The following is a 17500-nucleotide window of genomic DNA, read 5'->3' on the forward strand; positions in this document are numbered from 1 at the left end:
GAACAATGACGAAAGATGAAACGTGACAGTCGGAATCTGGTAACCGTCGGTAACAACACACCAAAACAAAGTACAACGTTTCAACTACAGTGTTTATGTCCACACCTCCTTCCCTTCTGTGCATTGTGTGCTGTAGTTTTTTGCTAACATGACATGGTGGTGCTAATATCTCTTTTTATACAAAGCATGAGAAATCTTCATTTTCAATGATAGAAATATTTAAAAAGTGCAAGAATGGCATTTGACACTTGCTACAGTTAGTCCTTTGCATATGTTTGGCATTGATATTCAGGTATTGACAAGATGCATAGATATGATGTTAGCAATAAGAGGTTAAAGAGGAGCTACATCGTTCTGGAAGTGTACGTTCTCATGATGCTTCAACAGTCTCACGGCAGTTCAGTTCAAGTAGTCACAAAATGCAATCCAATGGTCTTTGAGTACCGGAACAATATCCAGGAACAATATCCATTATGTTAAACTAACAGTTAGGTTTAGACAACAACACCAACAGTTAGGTTTAGACAACAACACCAACAGTTAGGTTTAGACAACAACACCAACAGTTAGGTTTAGACTACAACACCAACAGTTAGGTTCAGACAACAACATCAACAGTTAGGTTTAGACAACAACACCAACAGTTAGGTTTAGACAACTAAACCAACAGTTAGGTTTAGACAACAACAACAACAGTTAGGTTTAGACAACAACACCAACAGTTAGGTTTAGACTACAACACCAACAGTTAGGTTTAGACAACAACACCAACAGTTAGGTTTAGACAACTAAACCAACAGTTAGGTTTAGAAAACAACACGAACAGTTAGGTTTAGACAACTAAACCAACAGTTAGGTTTAGACAACTAAAACAACAGTTAGGTTTAGACAACAACACCAACAGTTAGGTTTAGACAACTAAACCAACAGTTAGGTTTAGACAACAACACCAACAGTTAGGTTTAGACTACAACACCAACAGTTAGGTTCAGACAACAACATCAACAGTTAGGTTTAGACAACAACACCAACAGTTAGGTTTAGACAACTAAACCAACAGTTAGGTTTAGACAACAACAACAACAGTTAGGTTTAGACAACAACACCAACAGTTAGGTTTAGACTACAACACCAACAGTTAGGTTTAGACAACAACACCAACAGTTAGGTTTAGACAACTAAACCAACAGTTAGGTTTAGAAAACAACACGAACAGTTAGGTTTAGACAACTAAACCAACAGTTAGGTTTAGACAACTAAAACAACAGTTAGGTTTAGACAACAACACCAACAGTTAGGTTTAGACAACAACACCAACAGTTAGGTTTAGACAACAACACCAACAGTTAGGTTTAGACAACTAAACCAACAGTTAGGTTTAGACAACAACACCAACAGTTAGGTTTAGACAACTAAACCAACAGTTAGGTTTAGACAACAACACCAACAGTTAGGTTTAGACTACAACACCAACAGTTAGATTTAGACAACTAAACCAACAGTTAGGTTTAGATAACTACACAACCAGTAAGGTTTAGACAACTAAACCAACAGTTAGGTTTAGACAACAACACCAACAGTTAGGTTTAGACAACTAAACCAACAGTTAGGTTTAGACAACAACACCAACAGTTAGGTTTAGACAACTAAACCAACAGTTAGGTTTAGACAACAACAACAACAGTTAGGTTTAGACAACAACACCAACAGTTAGGTTTAGACAACAACACCAACAGTTAGGTTTAGACAACAACACCAACAGTTAGGTTTAGACAACTAAACCAACAGTTAGGTTTAGACAACAACACCAACAGTTAGGTTTAGACTACAACACCAACAGTTAGGTTTAGACAACAACACCAACAGTTAGGTTTAGACAACTAAACCAACAGTTAGGTTTAGATAACTACACCAACAGTTAGGTTTAGACAACAACACCAACAGTTAGGTTTAGACTACAACACCAACGGTTAGGTTTAGACAACTAAACCAACAGTTAGGTTTAGACAACAACACCAACAGTTAGGTTTAGACAACTAAACCAACAGTTAGGTTTAGACAACAACACCAACAGTTAGGTTTAGACAACTAAACCAACAGTTAGGTTTAGACAACAACACCAACAGTTAGGTTTAGACAACTAAACCAACAGTTAGGTTTAGACAACAACACCAACAGTTAGCTTTAGACTACAACACCAACAGTTAGGTTTAGACAACTAAACCAACAGTTAGGTTTAGACAACAACACCAACAGTTAGGTTTAGACAACAACACCAACAGTTAGGTTTAGACAACTAAACCAACAGTTAGGTTTAGACAACAACACCAACAGTTAGGTTTAGACTACAACACCAACGGTTAGGTTTAGACAACTAAACCAACAGTTAGGTTTAGACAACAACACCAACAGTTAGATTTAGATAACTACACCAACAGTTAGGTTTAGACAACAACACCAACAGTTAGGTTTAGACAACAACACCAACAGTTAGGTTTAGACAACAACACCAACAGTTAGGTTTAGACAACAACACCAACAGTTAGGTTTAGACAACAACACCAACAGTTAGGTTTAAACAACTACACCAACAGTTAGGTTTAGATAACTACACCAACAGTTAGGTTTAGACAAACTAAACCAACAGTTAGGTTTAGACAACTAAACCAACAGTTAGGTTTAGACAACAACACCAACAGTTAGGTTTAGACAACAACACCAACAGTTAGGTTTAGACAACTAAACCAACAGTTAGGTTTAGACAACAACACCAACAGTTAGGTTTAAACAACAACACCAACAGTTAGGTTTAGACAACAACACCAACAGTTAGCTTTAGACAACAACACCAACAGTTAGGTTTAGACAACAACAACAGTTAGGTTTAGACAACAACACCAACAGTTAGGATTAGACAACAACACCAACAGTTAGGTTTAGACAACAACACCAACAGTTAGGTTTAGACAACTAAACCAACAGTTAGGTTTAAACAACAACAACATTAGTTAAGTTTAGACAACAACACCAACAGTTAGGTTTACACAACAACACCAACAGTTAGGTTTAGACAACAACACCAACAGTTAGGTTTAGACAACAACACCAACAGTTAGGTTTAGACAACAACACCAACAGTTAGGTTTAGACAAACTAAACCAACAGTTAGGTTTAGACAACAACACCAACAGTTAGGTTTAGACAACAACACCAACAGTTAGGTTTAGACAACAACAACAGTTAGGTTTAGGTTCGGTGTCCCTGTACACAAAAAATAGATTGTTTTGTGTCTATTTCTGCTCTGGCTGGATGTTTGTCATGTCCTAGTCACAGTTCATTATTTAGTTTGACACAGAGTTTTCTAATGGGTGGTGCTAACTAGCACCCATTAGATATAGCAAGTATGCTAACGTATAAAACCGTTAGCATGACGCAATGATGAATCGGATAAATACTACGTTCATGAAAATCTCATATCTCCTGGTTTTGGTATTTTTTTATAAAATGATCATCTCGGAGGTCACAAATAAAAAGTCTCAAATATGTAGATCGAAGTTGCTTCGTTGTTTTAAATGTGGCATTTCTGCTACCAACATGGAAAAGTGGCCATTTTTGGAGATATAAGGTCTTCACCTGAGCATTGAAAATAATATGACATGCAAATGTTTGTGGTTTCCTTCACTATTCACCATTCATTTGTATTGAGTGCTGCAGGAATGAGTCCTAAAACCTCAAATGAGTCATCATTTTTTCACTTCCTGTTTCCTCGTTTCAACGTCAATGTGTTTTTAGTTAGATGAAGATTATCTTGATGAACAAAACGTGCAAGAATTATAAACATTTGTTTGCTACAGAGATTTTTTTTGTCTTTTCTGCAATAATCCAAAATGCAATGAAAGAATCCCATTGGCTGTTTGTGGAGCGAACCAGTGTGGCGGTCTATTGACCCCAGATTAATATTTCTTTGACCTGTACTTCCTGTTGTCAGAAAGTGATATGTTCTTTTAATAACTGAAAATATTACTTAGATTTTTTCTGCGTACAGTAAAAAGTGTTTGGTAGCATGCTAGCATTAGCAAACATACTGTTAGCATGTTACAAATAGATCTTAACATGCTAACGTTTAGCACGTTCATGTTAGTGTGCTAATAGAGCCGATTATTGGCATTCAACATGTTTTGGATACCAAACTAAAAACCTTTTCACTATATTTAAAGCTGGTTGTTCAAATTATTAGTTTTAGTTTCGTCTCTTTGATTAAATGTTCCCAGATTTCAATCACACATTTTGATAATTCTTTTGCAGCTTTTTGTGTTTGGAAAACAACAAACACTGACGAATTTGAGAAGCTAAACTGTTTTGTTGAATACAAAAAAATATCTCTATATATATCTATTTCTTCAAAATGTAAATGTTTTTGTATCATTACAGAAAACTCTGTACTAAAACATTTCAAACTATACCGAGCCCTTCTTGCTAGCATTAGCACGTTTAACATGCAAAAGTGATCGTATGAAAAAGTGAATTTGGCAAACTTGACTTCTGATTGATCACCAGAATATAATATCGTATAATAAACCGTCTACCAGCCCTCCACCTCCACCACGAAGGGCTCTTTGACGGGGATCCGTCCGCTGTTGACGACCACACACTCGGTGTACGGCAGGTTCCTGTCGTTGGTGTCCTGGAGCTCGATGGTGTGAACCACAGACTGCCAGAGATACAGGTTTCATATTAGAGGACAACATCTGGAACAAGCAGCAATTGTTTGGGTTTTTTAATTTAGATTTCATCAATTATGATGGAAGAAGTATTCACATCCTTTACTGCAGTAAAAGTACAAATACCAGACTGTGAAAATACTCCGGCACTCAAAACCTTACTGAAGTAAAAGTATGTTTCAAAAGGTAGCTAAAGAATAAAAGTAAAAGTATTGCAGCTTTGTGAAGATGCTTTTTCCAGCTGATCCAGGAAGTAGCAGTAGTACTAAAGGTCCATAAAATGGAAGAACTCAACTGAAGTACATAAGAAATGAATGTACTTGAGTAAATGTACATTGTATTGTTGTTTTTATGGTTCTTTGTTACTTCAAAATATTTTAAAACTATTTCATTGACTTGGTTTTGTTATGTGTGTTCAGTAGGTCAACATATACATCTGTAATTCAGACCTGGTTCATAACAAACATTATTTTAGTTGGTTCATAACAACAAAAATGTAAAAGTTGAATTGGATTTTTCCAACTTCATTTGAAAACAAGCTTTTTGACAAACTCCATCTTCTGATGAAGTCCAGGAGATGCCGCTGAAAGCTCCAGTAATTATGGAGGGGTTGGTAAAACATCTCAAAATCATACTTCAGCTTGTTGGGTAGACAAACTGTTTCCTCTTGAAGAGAGGGCGGGGCTTAATTACACTACTTCCTGTATGGGCGGAATCTATACAGGAAGCAGGTCACCTGTGGCACAACTTTTCTCAACCAGGAAGTGAATGAACCATGTGTGAATGAACTGTACGTTTAAGAATTAAAAAAAAACAAATTCAAACTGTTGACTGGACTCTAAACATCGAACATCTCTTTGTTTGCAGCATTACTGAAAGAAGTGCCGACCCACCATCCCGTCCAGGATTTTGCCGAAGACCACGTGTTTCCCGTCCAGCCACGGCGCTTTGGCAGCCAGGATGAAGAACTGCGATCCGTTGGTGTCGGGACCGGCGTTCGCCATGCTCACCTGTACGCGGACGCACAACCACACGGTGCGACACATTGTGTAGCGATAGAGCCACACCTCCCATCCAGAGAGAGGAGGATCAAAGCAGATCATATAAGCAGTATATATCTGTGTGAGCTCACCCATCCGGACCCCAAATGCTTCAGTTTGAAGTTTTCATCTGTAAAGGTGGTTCCATAGATGCTGTGACCTGGATGGAGAAAGAGTTCAGTCACTTTCAGGTGGACAATTCGTTCTTGTTGCTTTAAGAAACAGAGTTCGTGTCTTCATACAACAGTGTGTGTGATAGCTCACGGAAAAAGGAATTATTTTGGGGGTTTTTATGAGAAAGTCCTGCAACAAGAGTCAATAATTTCCCGCTTGTTACTGGAAGTCTTTTCAAAGTGAACTTCTGTCTTCAAAGGAAACAACTTGGTTAAGTTTAGGCAGCGAAGCTATTCGTGTCATTTCATTTGAAATAACCACTGAAGTGACGTCACTCAGGAGCAGAGACTTTAAACCAGAAGAGTGTTCCACCTCGTGTTGTGGTTTTATGGTAGTGGGCTTGTTGTCTAAACCTAACTGTTGTTGTTGTTGTCTAAACCTAACTGTTGTTGTTGTCTAAACCTAACTGTTGTTGTTGTTGTCTAAACCTAACTGTTGGTGTTGTTGTCTAAACCTAACTGTTGTTGTTGTTGTCTAAACCTAACTGTTGTTGTTGTCTAAACCTAACTGTTGTTGTTGTTGTCTAAACCTAACTGTTGGTGTTGTCTAAACCTAACTGTTGTTGTTGTTGTCTAAACCTAACTGTTGGTGTTGTTGTCTAAACCTAACTGTTGTTGTTGTTGTCTAAACCTAACTGTTGTTGTTGTCTAAACCTAACTGTTGTTGTTGTTGTCTAAACCTAACTGTTGGTGTTGTCTAAACCTAACTGTTGTTGTTGTTGTCTAAACCTAACTGTTGGTGTTGTTGTCTAAACCTAACTGTTGTTGTTGTTGTCTAAACCTAACTGTTGTTGTTGTCTAAACCTAACTGTTGTTGTTGTTGTCTAAACCTAACTGTTGGTGTTGTTGTCTAAACCTAACTGTTGTTGTTGTCTAAACCTAACTGTTGTTGTTGTTGTTGTTGTCTAAACCTAACTGTTGGTGTTGTCTAAACCTAACTGTTGTTGTTGTTGTCTAAACCTAACTGTTGTTGTTGTCTAAACCTAACTGTTGTTGTTGTTGTCTAAACCTAACTGTTGGTGTTGTTGTCTAAACCTAACTGTTGTTGTTGTTGTCTAAACCTAACTGTTGTTGTTGTCTAAACCTAACTGTTGTTGTTGTTGTCTAAACCTAACTGTTGGTGTTGTTGTCTAAACCTAACTGTTGTTGTTGTCTAAACCTAACTGTTGTTGTTGTTGTCTAAACCTAACTGTTGGTGTTGTCTAAACCTAACTGTTGGTGTTGTTGTCTAAACCTAACTGTTGTTGTTGTTGTCTAAACCTAACTGTTGTTGTTGTTGTCTAAACCTAACTGTTGTTGTTGTTGTCTAAACCTAACTGTTGGTGTTGTTGTTTAAACATAACTGTTGGTGTTGTTGTCTAAATCTAACTGTTGGTGTTGTTGTCTAAACCTAACTGTTGGTGTTGTTGTCTAAACCTAACTGTTGTTGTTGTTGTCTAAACCTAACTGTTGTTGTTGTTGTCTAAACCTAACTGTTGGTGTTGTTGTCTAAACCTAACTGTTGTTGTTGTTGTCTAAACCTAACTGTTGTTATTGTTGTCTAAACCTAACTGTTGTTGTTGTTGTCTAAACCTAACTGTTGTTATTGTTGTCTAAACCTAACTGTTGTTGTTGTTGTCTAAAACTAACTGTTGTTATTGTTGTCTAAACCTAACTGTTGTTGTTGTTGTCTAAACCTAACTGTACGTAGTTATTTTAAGCCCCATCATGATGTTTTTCCTAAATCTTGCCAGCTGGTTTTGTTGACTCTAAGTTAGTTTTTAAGGAAACGGACGGTTTGAGACCACCTGTACGAACTGGATGGTGTTACGGCAGAAATCATCAATGTTTCCACTTAAAACTAACACACATCTCCTGAAAGGTTTTTCGTGGTCTTTTGACTTTGTGTCCCTTGACTTTGTGGTCCTTTGACTTTGTAGTATCTTGACTTTGTGGTCCTTTGACTTTGTGGTCTTTTGACTGTGTGGTCTCTTGACTTTGTGGTCTTTTGACTTTGTAGTATCTTGACTTTGTGGTCTTTTAACTTTGTAGTCTCTTGACTTTGTGGTCTCTTGACTTTGTAGTCTTTGGACTTTGTGGTCTCTTGAATTTGTGGTCTCTTGACTTTGTGGTCTCTTGACTTTGTGGTCTCTTGACTTTGTAGTCTTTTGACTTTGTCGTCTTTCAACTTTGTGGTCTCTTGACTTTGTGGTCTCTTGACTTTGTAGTCTTTGGACTTTGTTGTCTTTTGACTTTGTGGTCTCTTGACTTTGTAGTCTTTTGACTTTGTGGTCTCTCGACTTTGTAGTCTTTTGACTTTGTGGTCTTTTGAATTTGTGGTCTCTTGACTTTGTAGTCTCTTGACTTTGTGGTCTTTGGACTTTGTGGTCTCTTGACTTTGTGGTCCTTTGACTTTGTAGTCTTTTTACTTTGTGGTCTTTTGGCTTTGTAGTCTCTTGACTTTGTGGTCTTTTAACTTTGTAGTCTCTTGACTGTGGTCTTTTAACTTTGTGGTCCTTTGACTTTGTGGTCCTTTGACTTTGTAGTCTTTTGGCTTTGTAGTCTCTAGACATTGTGGTCTCTTCGTGGTCTCTAGAGTGTCCCACCTCCTGTTCCGTCTCCGGCTGTGAAGTCTCCTCCCTGGACCATGAAGTCCTTGATGACTCTGTGGAACTTTGTCCCTTTGTATCCGTAACCTTTCTGTAGAGACAAGGAAACTCAACGTCTGCACCAACACAAACAACACAAAACAACACAAAACAACACAAAACAACACAAAACAACACTAACAACACAAAACAACACAAAACAAAAAAACCAACACTAACAACACAAAACAACAAAACTAACACAACCAACACAAACAACACAAAACAACACAAAACAACACAAATAAACAAAACCAACACTAACAACACTAACAACACAAACAACACAAAACAACACAAAACAACAAAACCAACACAAAACAACACAAATAAACAAAACCAACACTAACAACACAAAACAACACAAATAAACAAAACCAACACAACCAACACAAACAACACAAAACAACAAAACCAACACTAACAACACAAAACAACACAAATAAACAAAACCAACACTAACAACACAAAACAACACAAATAAACAAAACCAACACAAAACAACACAAAACAACACAAATAAACAAAAACAACACAAACAACACAAAACAACACAAATAAACACAACCAACACAAACAAAACAAAACAACACAAATAAACAAAACCAACACTAACAACACAAATAAACAAAACCAACACAAAACAACACAAAACAACACAAATAAACAAAAACAACACTAACAACAAACAACACAAAACAACACAAAACAACACAAATAAACACAACCAACACAACCAACAAAACCAACACAAAACAACACAAAACAACACAAATAAACAAAAACAACACTAACAACACAAACAACACAAAACAACACAAAACAACACAAATAAACACAACCAACACAACCAACACAAACAAAACAAAACAACACAAAACAACACAAATAAACAAAACCAACACTAACAACACAAACAACACAAAACAACACAGAACAGCACAAAACAACACAAAACAACACGAAACAACACAAAACAACAAAACCAACACTAACAACACAAATAAACAAAACCAACACTAACAACACAAATAAACAAAACCAACACTAACAACACAAACAACACAAAACAACACAAATAAACACAACCAACACAACCAACACAAACAAAACAAAACAACACAAAACAACACAAATAAACAAAACCAACACTAACAACACAAACAACACAAAACAACACAGAACAGCACAAAACAACACAAAACAACACGAAACAACACAAAACAACAAAACCAACACTAACAACACAAATAAACAAAACCAACACTAACAACACAAATAAACAAAACCAACACTAACAACACAAACAACACAAAACAACACAAATAAACAAAACCAACACTAACAACACAAACAACACAAATAAACACAACCAACACAACCAACACAAACAAAACAAAACAACACAAAACAACACAAATAAACAAAACCAACACAAACAACACAAACAACACAAAACAACACGAAACACCACAAATAAACAAAACCAACACTAACAACACAAACAACACAAAACAACACAGAACAACACAAATAAACAAAACCAACACAACAAACCCCTATGTAAATGTAGTGACACCGCTTTAAACCTCTAAATTTATTTATCTATCTAAATATACACAAGAGGCTCTCACGGCAAGGGTGTGTGTGTGTGTGTGTGTGTGTGTGTGTGTGTGTGTGTGTGTGTGTGTGTGTGTGTGTGTGTGCGTGTGTGCGTGTGTGCGTGTGCGTGTGCGTCATCGGCCTACCTCTCCGGTTGCCAGGGCGACAAAGTTATTGACGGTGAGTGGGACGACCTCCCCAAAAAGGCCGACAACGATACGCCCGACCTCGTGACCTGCTACTGTGATGTCAAAGAACACCTGGCCACACACACACACACACACACACACACACACACAGAGAGAGAAACTCAACCAATCAGAAGTCTGAACAGACAAGAAACATTAACTTCAGTTCAATTTTTGTAAATTACACTATTTAAAAAATTAGGATTAAAAATAAAGAGTGTGATTACATCATTAAAACTTAATTAATCCCCAGGATTCAAGCTATCCAGCAGAATATAAAGTACTATTAATTAAAATGACCTTTACCAGCAGACAATGATGCAATAATAATTATATAATAAATATACTGCAGAGTGAATACTTTTGGCTCTTTGAGTATATTTTGATGTAATAGTTAACTTCTTTTACTTAAAGGGCCAATGGTGTACTTAAAGGGCCAGTGTGTATGTGTACTTAAAGGGCCAGTGTGTATGTGTACTTAAAGGGCCAGTGTGTACGTGTACTTAAAGGGCCAGTGTGTATGTATACTTAAAGGGCCAGTATGTATGTGTACTTAAAGGGCCAGTGTGTATGTGTACTTAAAGGGCCAGTGGGTATGTGTACTCAAAAGGCCAGTGTGTATGTGTACTTAAAGGGCCAGTGTGTATGTGTACTTAAAGGGCCAGTGTGTATGTATACTTAAAAGGCCAGTGTGTATGTGTACTTAAAGGGCCAGTGTGTATGTGTACTTAAAGGGCCAGTGTATATGTATACTCAAAAGGCCAGTGTGTATGTGTACTTAAAGGGCCAGTGTGTATGTGTACTCAAAAGGCCAGTGTGTATGTGTACTCAAAAGGCCAGTGTGTATGTGTACTTAAAGGGCCAGTGTGTATGTGTACTTAAAGGGCCAGTGTGTATGTGTACTCAAAAAGCCAGTGTGTATGTGTACTTAAAGGGCCAGTGTGTATGTGTACTTAAAGGGCCAGTGTGTATGTATACTTAAAAGGCCAGTGTGTATGTGTACTTAAAGGACCAGTGTGTATGTGTACTTAAAGGGCCAGTGTGTATGTGTACTTAAAGGGCCAGTGTGTATGTATACTTAAAAGGCCAGTGTGTATGTGTACTTAAAGGACCAGTGTGTATGTGTACTTAAAGGGCCAGTGTGTATGTGTACTTAAAGGGCCAGTGTGTATGTGTACTTAAAGGGCCAGTGTGTATGTACACGTAAAAGGACAGTGTGTATGTGTACTTAAGGGGCCAGTGTGTATGTATACTTAAAAGGCCAGTGTGTATGTGTACTTAAAGGGCCAGTGTATATGTATACTCAAAAGGCCAGTGTGTATGTGTACTTAAAGGGCCAGTGTGTATGTATACTCAAAAGGCCAGTGTGTATGTGTACTTAAAGGGCCAGTGTGTATGTATACTTAAAGGGCCAGTGTGTATGTATACTAAAAGGGCCAGTGTGTAGGTGTACTTAAAGGGCCAGTGTGTATGTATACTTAAAGGGCCAGTATGTATGTATACTTAAAGGGCCAGTGTGTATGTATACTTAAAGGGCCAGTGTGTAGGTGTACTTAAAGGACCAGTATGTATGTATACTTAAAGGGCCCGTGTGTATGTATACTCAAAAGGCCAGTGTGTATGTATACTTAAAGGGCCAGTGTCTATGTAGAGATCAATGCATACTAAATACCCCTCTATGCTACAGAGGCCTTTAGGTGACACAAATACATGAGCCAGTGTTTCAGTTTGTCCACTCTGGGCTTCCGTAGTAAAAGAAATGGCCCCAATGTCGATATAAATGACTTCACTTATACAAGAGAATAATTTAACTGTTTTTTTACTGCAGGAGTTTGAAGTCTTTAATCTTAATTTCTATCACTCTCATCATTCTCTGCTTTAATTGACACCCTTTCCCATGCGTGCGTGTGTGTCCGTGTGCGTGCACGTGTTTGTGTGCGTGCGTGTCCGTGTGTGTCCGTGTGTGTGTGACTGCGGACATATTCTGGAAAGAGACAGGACACGTCGTTGCACAGTTTCTCTGTATGTGCGTGTTTCCGCGCGCGTGCGTGTGTGTTCGTGTGTGCTCATGCATACAGGACGCCCGTTATTATCCGCGCTTCTGCAGCGCGCGCACATGAGAATAAAGAGAGATGCTTATTGTATTTCTTTATATTAATATTAATATATATATATATATATATATATATATATATATATTAACGTCACCCACCTTCTCCGTGACTCTCGGTCCCGTCCGCGAAGCCGCGCCGGTCACCGGCTGCAGACAGGCGGCAGAGAGGAAGAGCAGAGCGCGGAGGATCGTCCGGAGCTCCATCTTTAACCGGAGACAGCCGGTTACACGGGGAGGAGGAGGAGGAGGAGGAGGAGGGGGAGGAGTAGTAAGAGGAAGAGGAAGAGGAGGAAGAAGAAGAAGAGGAGAAGGAGTAAGAGGAAGAGGAAGAGGAGGAGGAGGAGGACGATGAGGAAGAAGAGAAGGAGGGGAGGAGGAGCAGGATATTACAGCGAGTCACCGCTGGGAGTCTGGCCGGGAAACAGCGCTACAAACACGGATACATCACCAGACCACTCCCCCTGTGGGCTGGACCCAGAGGAGAGGAGACAAGGAGAGGAGACAAGGAGAGGACACAAGGAGGGGACACAAGGAGAGGAGACAAGGAGAGGAGACAAGGAGGGGAGACAAGGAGAGGAGACAAGGAGGGGAGACAAGGAGGGGAGACAAGGAGTGGAGACAAGGAGAGGAGACAAGGAGGGGAGACAAGGAGAGGAGACAAGGAGAGGAGACAAAAAGAGGAGACAAGGAGAGGAGACAAGGAGAGGACACAAGGAGGGGACACAAGGAGGGGAGACAAGGAGAGGAGACAAGGAGAGGACACAAGGAGAGGAGACAAGGAGGGGAGACAAGGAGAGGAGACAAGGAGAGGAGACAAGGAGGGGAGACAAGGAGAGGAGACAAGGAGAGGAGACAAGGAGGGGAGACAAGGAGGGGAGACAAGGAGTGGAGACAAGGAGAGGAGACAAGGAGGGGAGACAAGGAGAGGAGACAAGGAGAGGAGACAAAAAGAGGAGACAAGGAGAGGAGACAAGGAGAGGACACAAGGAGGGGACACAAGGAGGGGACACAAGGAGGGGAGACAAGGAGAGGAGACAAGGAGAGGACACAAGGAGAGGAGACAAGGAGGGGAGACAAGGAGAGGAGACAAGGAGGGGAGACAAGGAGGGGAGACAAGGAGTGGAGACAAGGAGAGGAGACAAGGAGGGGAGACAAGGAGAGGAGACAAGGAGAGGAGACAAAAAGAGGAGACAAGGAGTGGAGACAAGGAGAGGAATCAAGGAGAGGAGACAAGGAGGGGAGACAAGGAGAGGACACAAGGAGGGGACACAAGGAGTGGAGACAAGGAGAGGACACAAGGAGAGGAGACAAGGAGGGGAGACAAGGAGGGGAGACAAGGAGAGGAGACAAGGAGTGGAGACAAGGAGGGGACACAAGGAGAGGAGACAAGGAGAGGAGACAAGGAGAGGAGTCAAGGAGAGGTGACAAGGAGGGGAGACAAGAAGGGGAGACAAGGAGAGGAGACAAGGAGAGGAGTCAAGGAGAGGAGACAAGGAGGGGAGACAAGGAGAGGAGACAAGGAGGGGAGACAAGGAGAGGAGTTAAGGAAAGCATAGGAGAGGAGATAAGGAGGGGAGCCTGGGAGAAGAGATGAGGAGAGGAGACAAGGAGAGGAGACAAGGAGAGATGAAAAGAGGATAACGAGAGGAGAGCAGAGGAGACAAGGATAGAAAGAGATGAGAGAAAACAACTAGAGGACACAAATAGGGAAGATAAGAGGAGACACTATGAAGATGAAATGAGGATGTAGGAAGAGGAGATGAGGAAACAAAGTGAAATAACTAAAAGGAGCGAAAATGAGGAGAGAAAATTATGAAAGGGCAAAAGAGATGAGTATGAAAATAATAGATCTGCATGTAGAAGACGTGTATGTTAACCTTAGTACTTCAAAATAAAAGTCCACGGTGGCCAACCTGTGGGCCGAGGCTCTCTCTGGGGTCCCATAAATAAAGGTTATCGGCCCGGTCGGTGTCGACCTTTAACACCAAAACACCAAACAATAACTTGAGTGTGTTTGATCGTTTGTAGCCGAACAAGCAGAATGTCACACCTGTCAGGTGAGTCACCTGGAGCTCCACAGCAAACAACAAACAGCATGAAGACTAGTCCTTGAGTTCTCTCTATGACCACCAGGGGGCGACTCCTCTGGTTGTATAGAAGTCTATGCTTCATGTGTTAAAGCTGCATTCTCTTTCCTGACCACCAGGGGGCGACTCCTCTGGTTGTATAGAAGTCTATGCTTCATGTGTTAAAGCTGCATTCTCTTTCCTGACCACCAGGGGGCGACTCCTCTGGTTGTATAGAAGTCTATGCTTCATGTGTTAAAGCTGCATTCTCTTTCCTGACCACCAGGGGGCGACTCCTCTGGTTGTATAGAAGTCTATGCTTCATGTGTTAAAGCTGCATTCTCTCTACTGACCACCAGGGGGCGACTCCTCTGGTTGTATAGAAGTCTATGCTTCATGTGTTAAAGCTTCATTCTCTCTCCTGACCACCAGGGGGTGACTCCTCTGGTTGTATAGAAGTCTATGCTTTATGCGTTAAAGCTGCATTCTCTCTCCTGACCACCAGGGGGCGACTCCTCTGGTTGTATAGAAGTCTATGCTTCATGTCTTAAAGCTGCATTCTCTCTCCTGACCACCAGGGGGCGACTCCTTTGGTTGTATAGAAGTCTATGCTTCATGTGTTAAAGCTGTATTCTCTCTCCTGACCACCAGGGGGTGACTCCTCTGGTTGTATAGAAGTCTATGCTTCATGTGTTAAAGCTGCATTCTCTCTCCTGACCACCAGGGGGCGACTCCTCTGGTTGTATAGAAGTCTATGCTTCATGTGTTAAAGCTGCATTCTCTTTCCTGACCACCAGGGGCGACTCCTCTGGTTGTATAGAAGTCTATGCTTCATGTGTTAAAGCTGCATTCTCTCTACTGACCACCAGGGGGCGACTCCTCTGGTTGTATAGAAGTCTATGCTTCATGTGTTAAAGCTGCATTCTCTCTCCTGACCACCAGGGGGCGACTCCTCTGGTTGTATAGAAGTCTATGCTTCATGTGTTAAAGCTGTATTCTCTCTCCTGACCACCAGGGGGTGACTCCTCTGGTTGTATAGAAGTCTATGCTTCATGTGTTAAAGCTGCATTCTCTCTCCTGACCACCAGGGGGCGACTCCTCTGGTTGTATAGAAGTCTATGCTTCATGTGTTAAAGCTGCATTCTCTTTCCTGACCACCAGGGGCGACTCCTCTGGTTGTATAGAAGTCTATGCTTCATGTGTTAAAGCTGCATTCTCTCTACTGACCACCAGGGGGCGACTCCTCTGGTTGTATAGAAGTCTATGCTTCATGTGTTAAAGCTGCATTCTCTCTCCTGACCACCAGGGGGCGACTCCTTTTATTTGAATGTGTCTCTCCAGCAGTTTTAAACGCTGCTGTCCAAATCTGTAGAAAACACCATGAAAAAATAAATGAGATTAATCAACAGTCATGGAAAAAGAATCATAAACGTAGTTTTGCATTTAGTACGTTTCAAATTAAATAAATAAAAAGCAATCGCAAAAAAATATTTCTGAGCATTTAGATTATTTTATTTTCTGCAAGATTTATATTTCTATAAATATATATATTTCTTTTTTGTAGGAAACTTCTAAAAGTCAACATACAAAACATTTAAAAACTGAACACAATTTACAAAAAACTCTAAACGTCTCTATTTCTGTGTCTTTGCAAGCAACTTTTATTATTACTATTAATATAAAAGTACATTAAATATTAAGAGTCATCATTGTACTGAACTCCCCAATATTAAGGTCTAAATACGGGTTCAAAGCTATGATGTAAAAGAAAGGTTATGTATTTAATTAATAATAATTAATGATAATAATCTCTTTTTGTAAGAGCACCTTTCATACAAGAAATGCAGCACAAAATGTTTTTAAATAAAGGAACATGATAAGAAAGAAAGATGGAAAATAAAACACATTTAATACAAAATATTTTTAAAATGTGATAATAGAAAAGAACAATAATAACAATAATAAAAATGCATTTTTTTTAAAGCACTTTTCATTCTAAGAAAATCTCAGAGTGCAAAACAAAAACAGACAATAAAAGCCAATTAAATCTAATAATAATATGAAATAAAGTAAATCATACATTAAAAGAACAGTGACCATGAATCCAACATGAACACACACATTAATAAATGCATTAAAAATATATATTGAATATAGAAAGGAAAAATAAAAACAGGAAAATAAGAAAAAAAGATCCTTCGGCTCCGTTGATTTAGAAAGAAAAAACCCAGTTGTTCCTGATGGACAAACGATTGCGTTTCCCAGCGTGCAGCGATCAATAAGCAGCCGCGGCGCTTCGTTTAAAAGCATAAACAGAAGCGCCGCGGCTTTAAAACACTTCAGATGCGCTCGGCTTCAGCTGCAGGAAACAAAGCTGGAGAAGAGACGAGAGTCCCTCCTGAATACACGTCTGCAGAGATGAATTATAATAGTCAGCCTGCCGTGACCTTAACACACACACACACACGCACACACACACACACACACACACACACACACACACACACACACACACAGTTATCGGCCTCCTGTCAAACAGGCCGTCCATTCGTCTTTTCTTCCCGCCATCCGCCGAATTAATTAAGCAGAAATGTAAACGTTTTAATTGAATGTCAAAGCGGGACGTTAACAACATGCTCCTATGTAAATGAAAGTGACACCGCTTTAAAGCTCTATATTTATATATTTATCTATATAAATATACACAAGAGGCTCTCACGGCAAGGTTACAGGGGGCAGTGTGTGTGTGTGTGTGTGTGTGTGTGTGTGTGTGGGTGTGTGTGTTTTAATTGAATTACCATCAGTTATTGTGCTAACGAACCCTCATGGATTTAAAGCAACGCGGCCTCAATTAGTAGAAATGAACCCTTTTTAAAAATGTCCCTTCAAGGCTCCACTAGTGGTTTATGACCACTGTAATATACGATGTGCATTCAATACAGTATGTTTATATGTGTGCTTTTAATAAGC

General features: G+C 39.7%; 1 protein-coding gene across 1 annotated transcript; it reads right to left on the reverse strand.

The window, feature by feature from the left end:
* Window positions 1-4582: 4582 nt before the first annotated feature.
* On the reverse strand, window positions 4583-12668 carry LOC117736045 (peptidyl-prolyl cis-trans isomerase C). The gene is made up of 6 exons (XM_034541053.1): window positions 12564-12668; window positions 10310-10423; window positions 8520-8613; window positions 5854-5921; window positions 5615-5731; window positions 4583-4711 (listed from the first exon to the last, which is right to left on the reverse strand). Exons 1-6 carry the CDS (start codon window positions 12666-12668, stop codon window positions 4583-4585), a joined length of 627 nt encoding a protein of 208 aa, XP_034396944.1.
* Between the last annotated feature and the right edge of the window lie 4832 nt (window positions 12669-17500).

The sequence above is a fragment of the Cyclopterus lumpus genome, chromosome 9 (assembly GCF_009769545.1).
Source record: "Cyclopterus lumpus isolate fCycLum1 chromosome 9, fCycLum1.pri, whole genome shotgun sequence".
Classification (NCBI taxonomy): domain Eukaryota; kingdom Metazoa; phylum Chordata; class Actinopteri; order Perciformes; family Cyclopteridae; genus Cyclopterus; species Cyclopterus lumpus.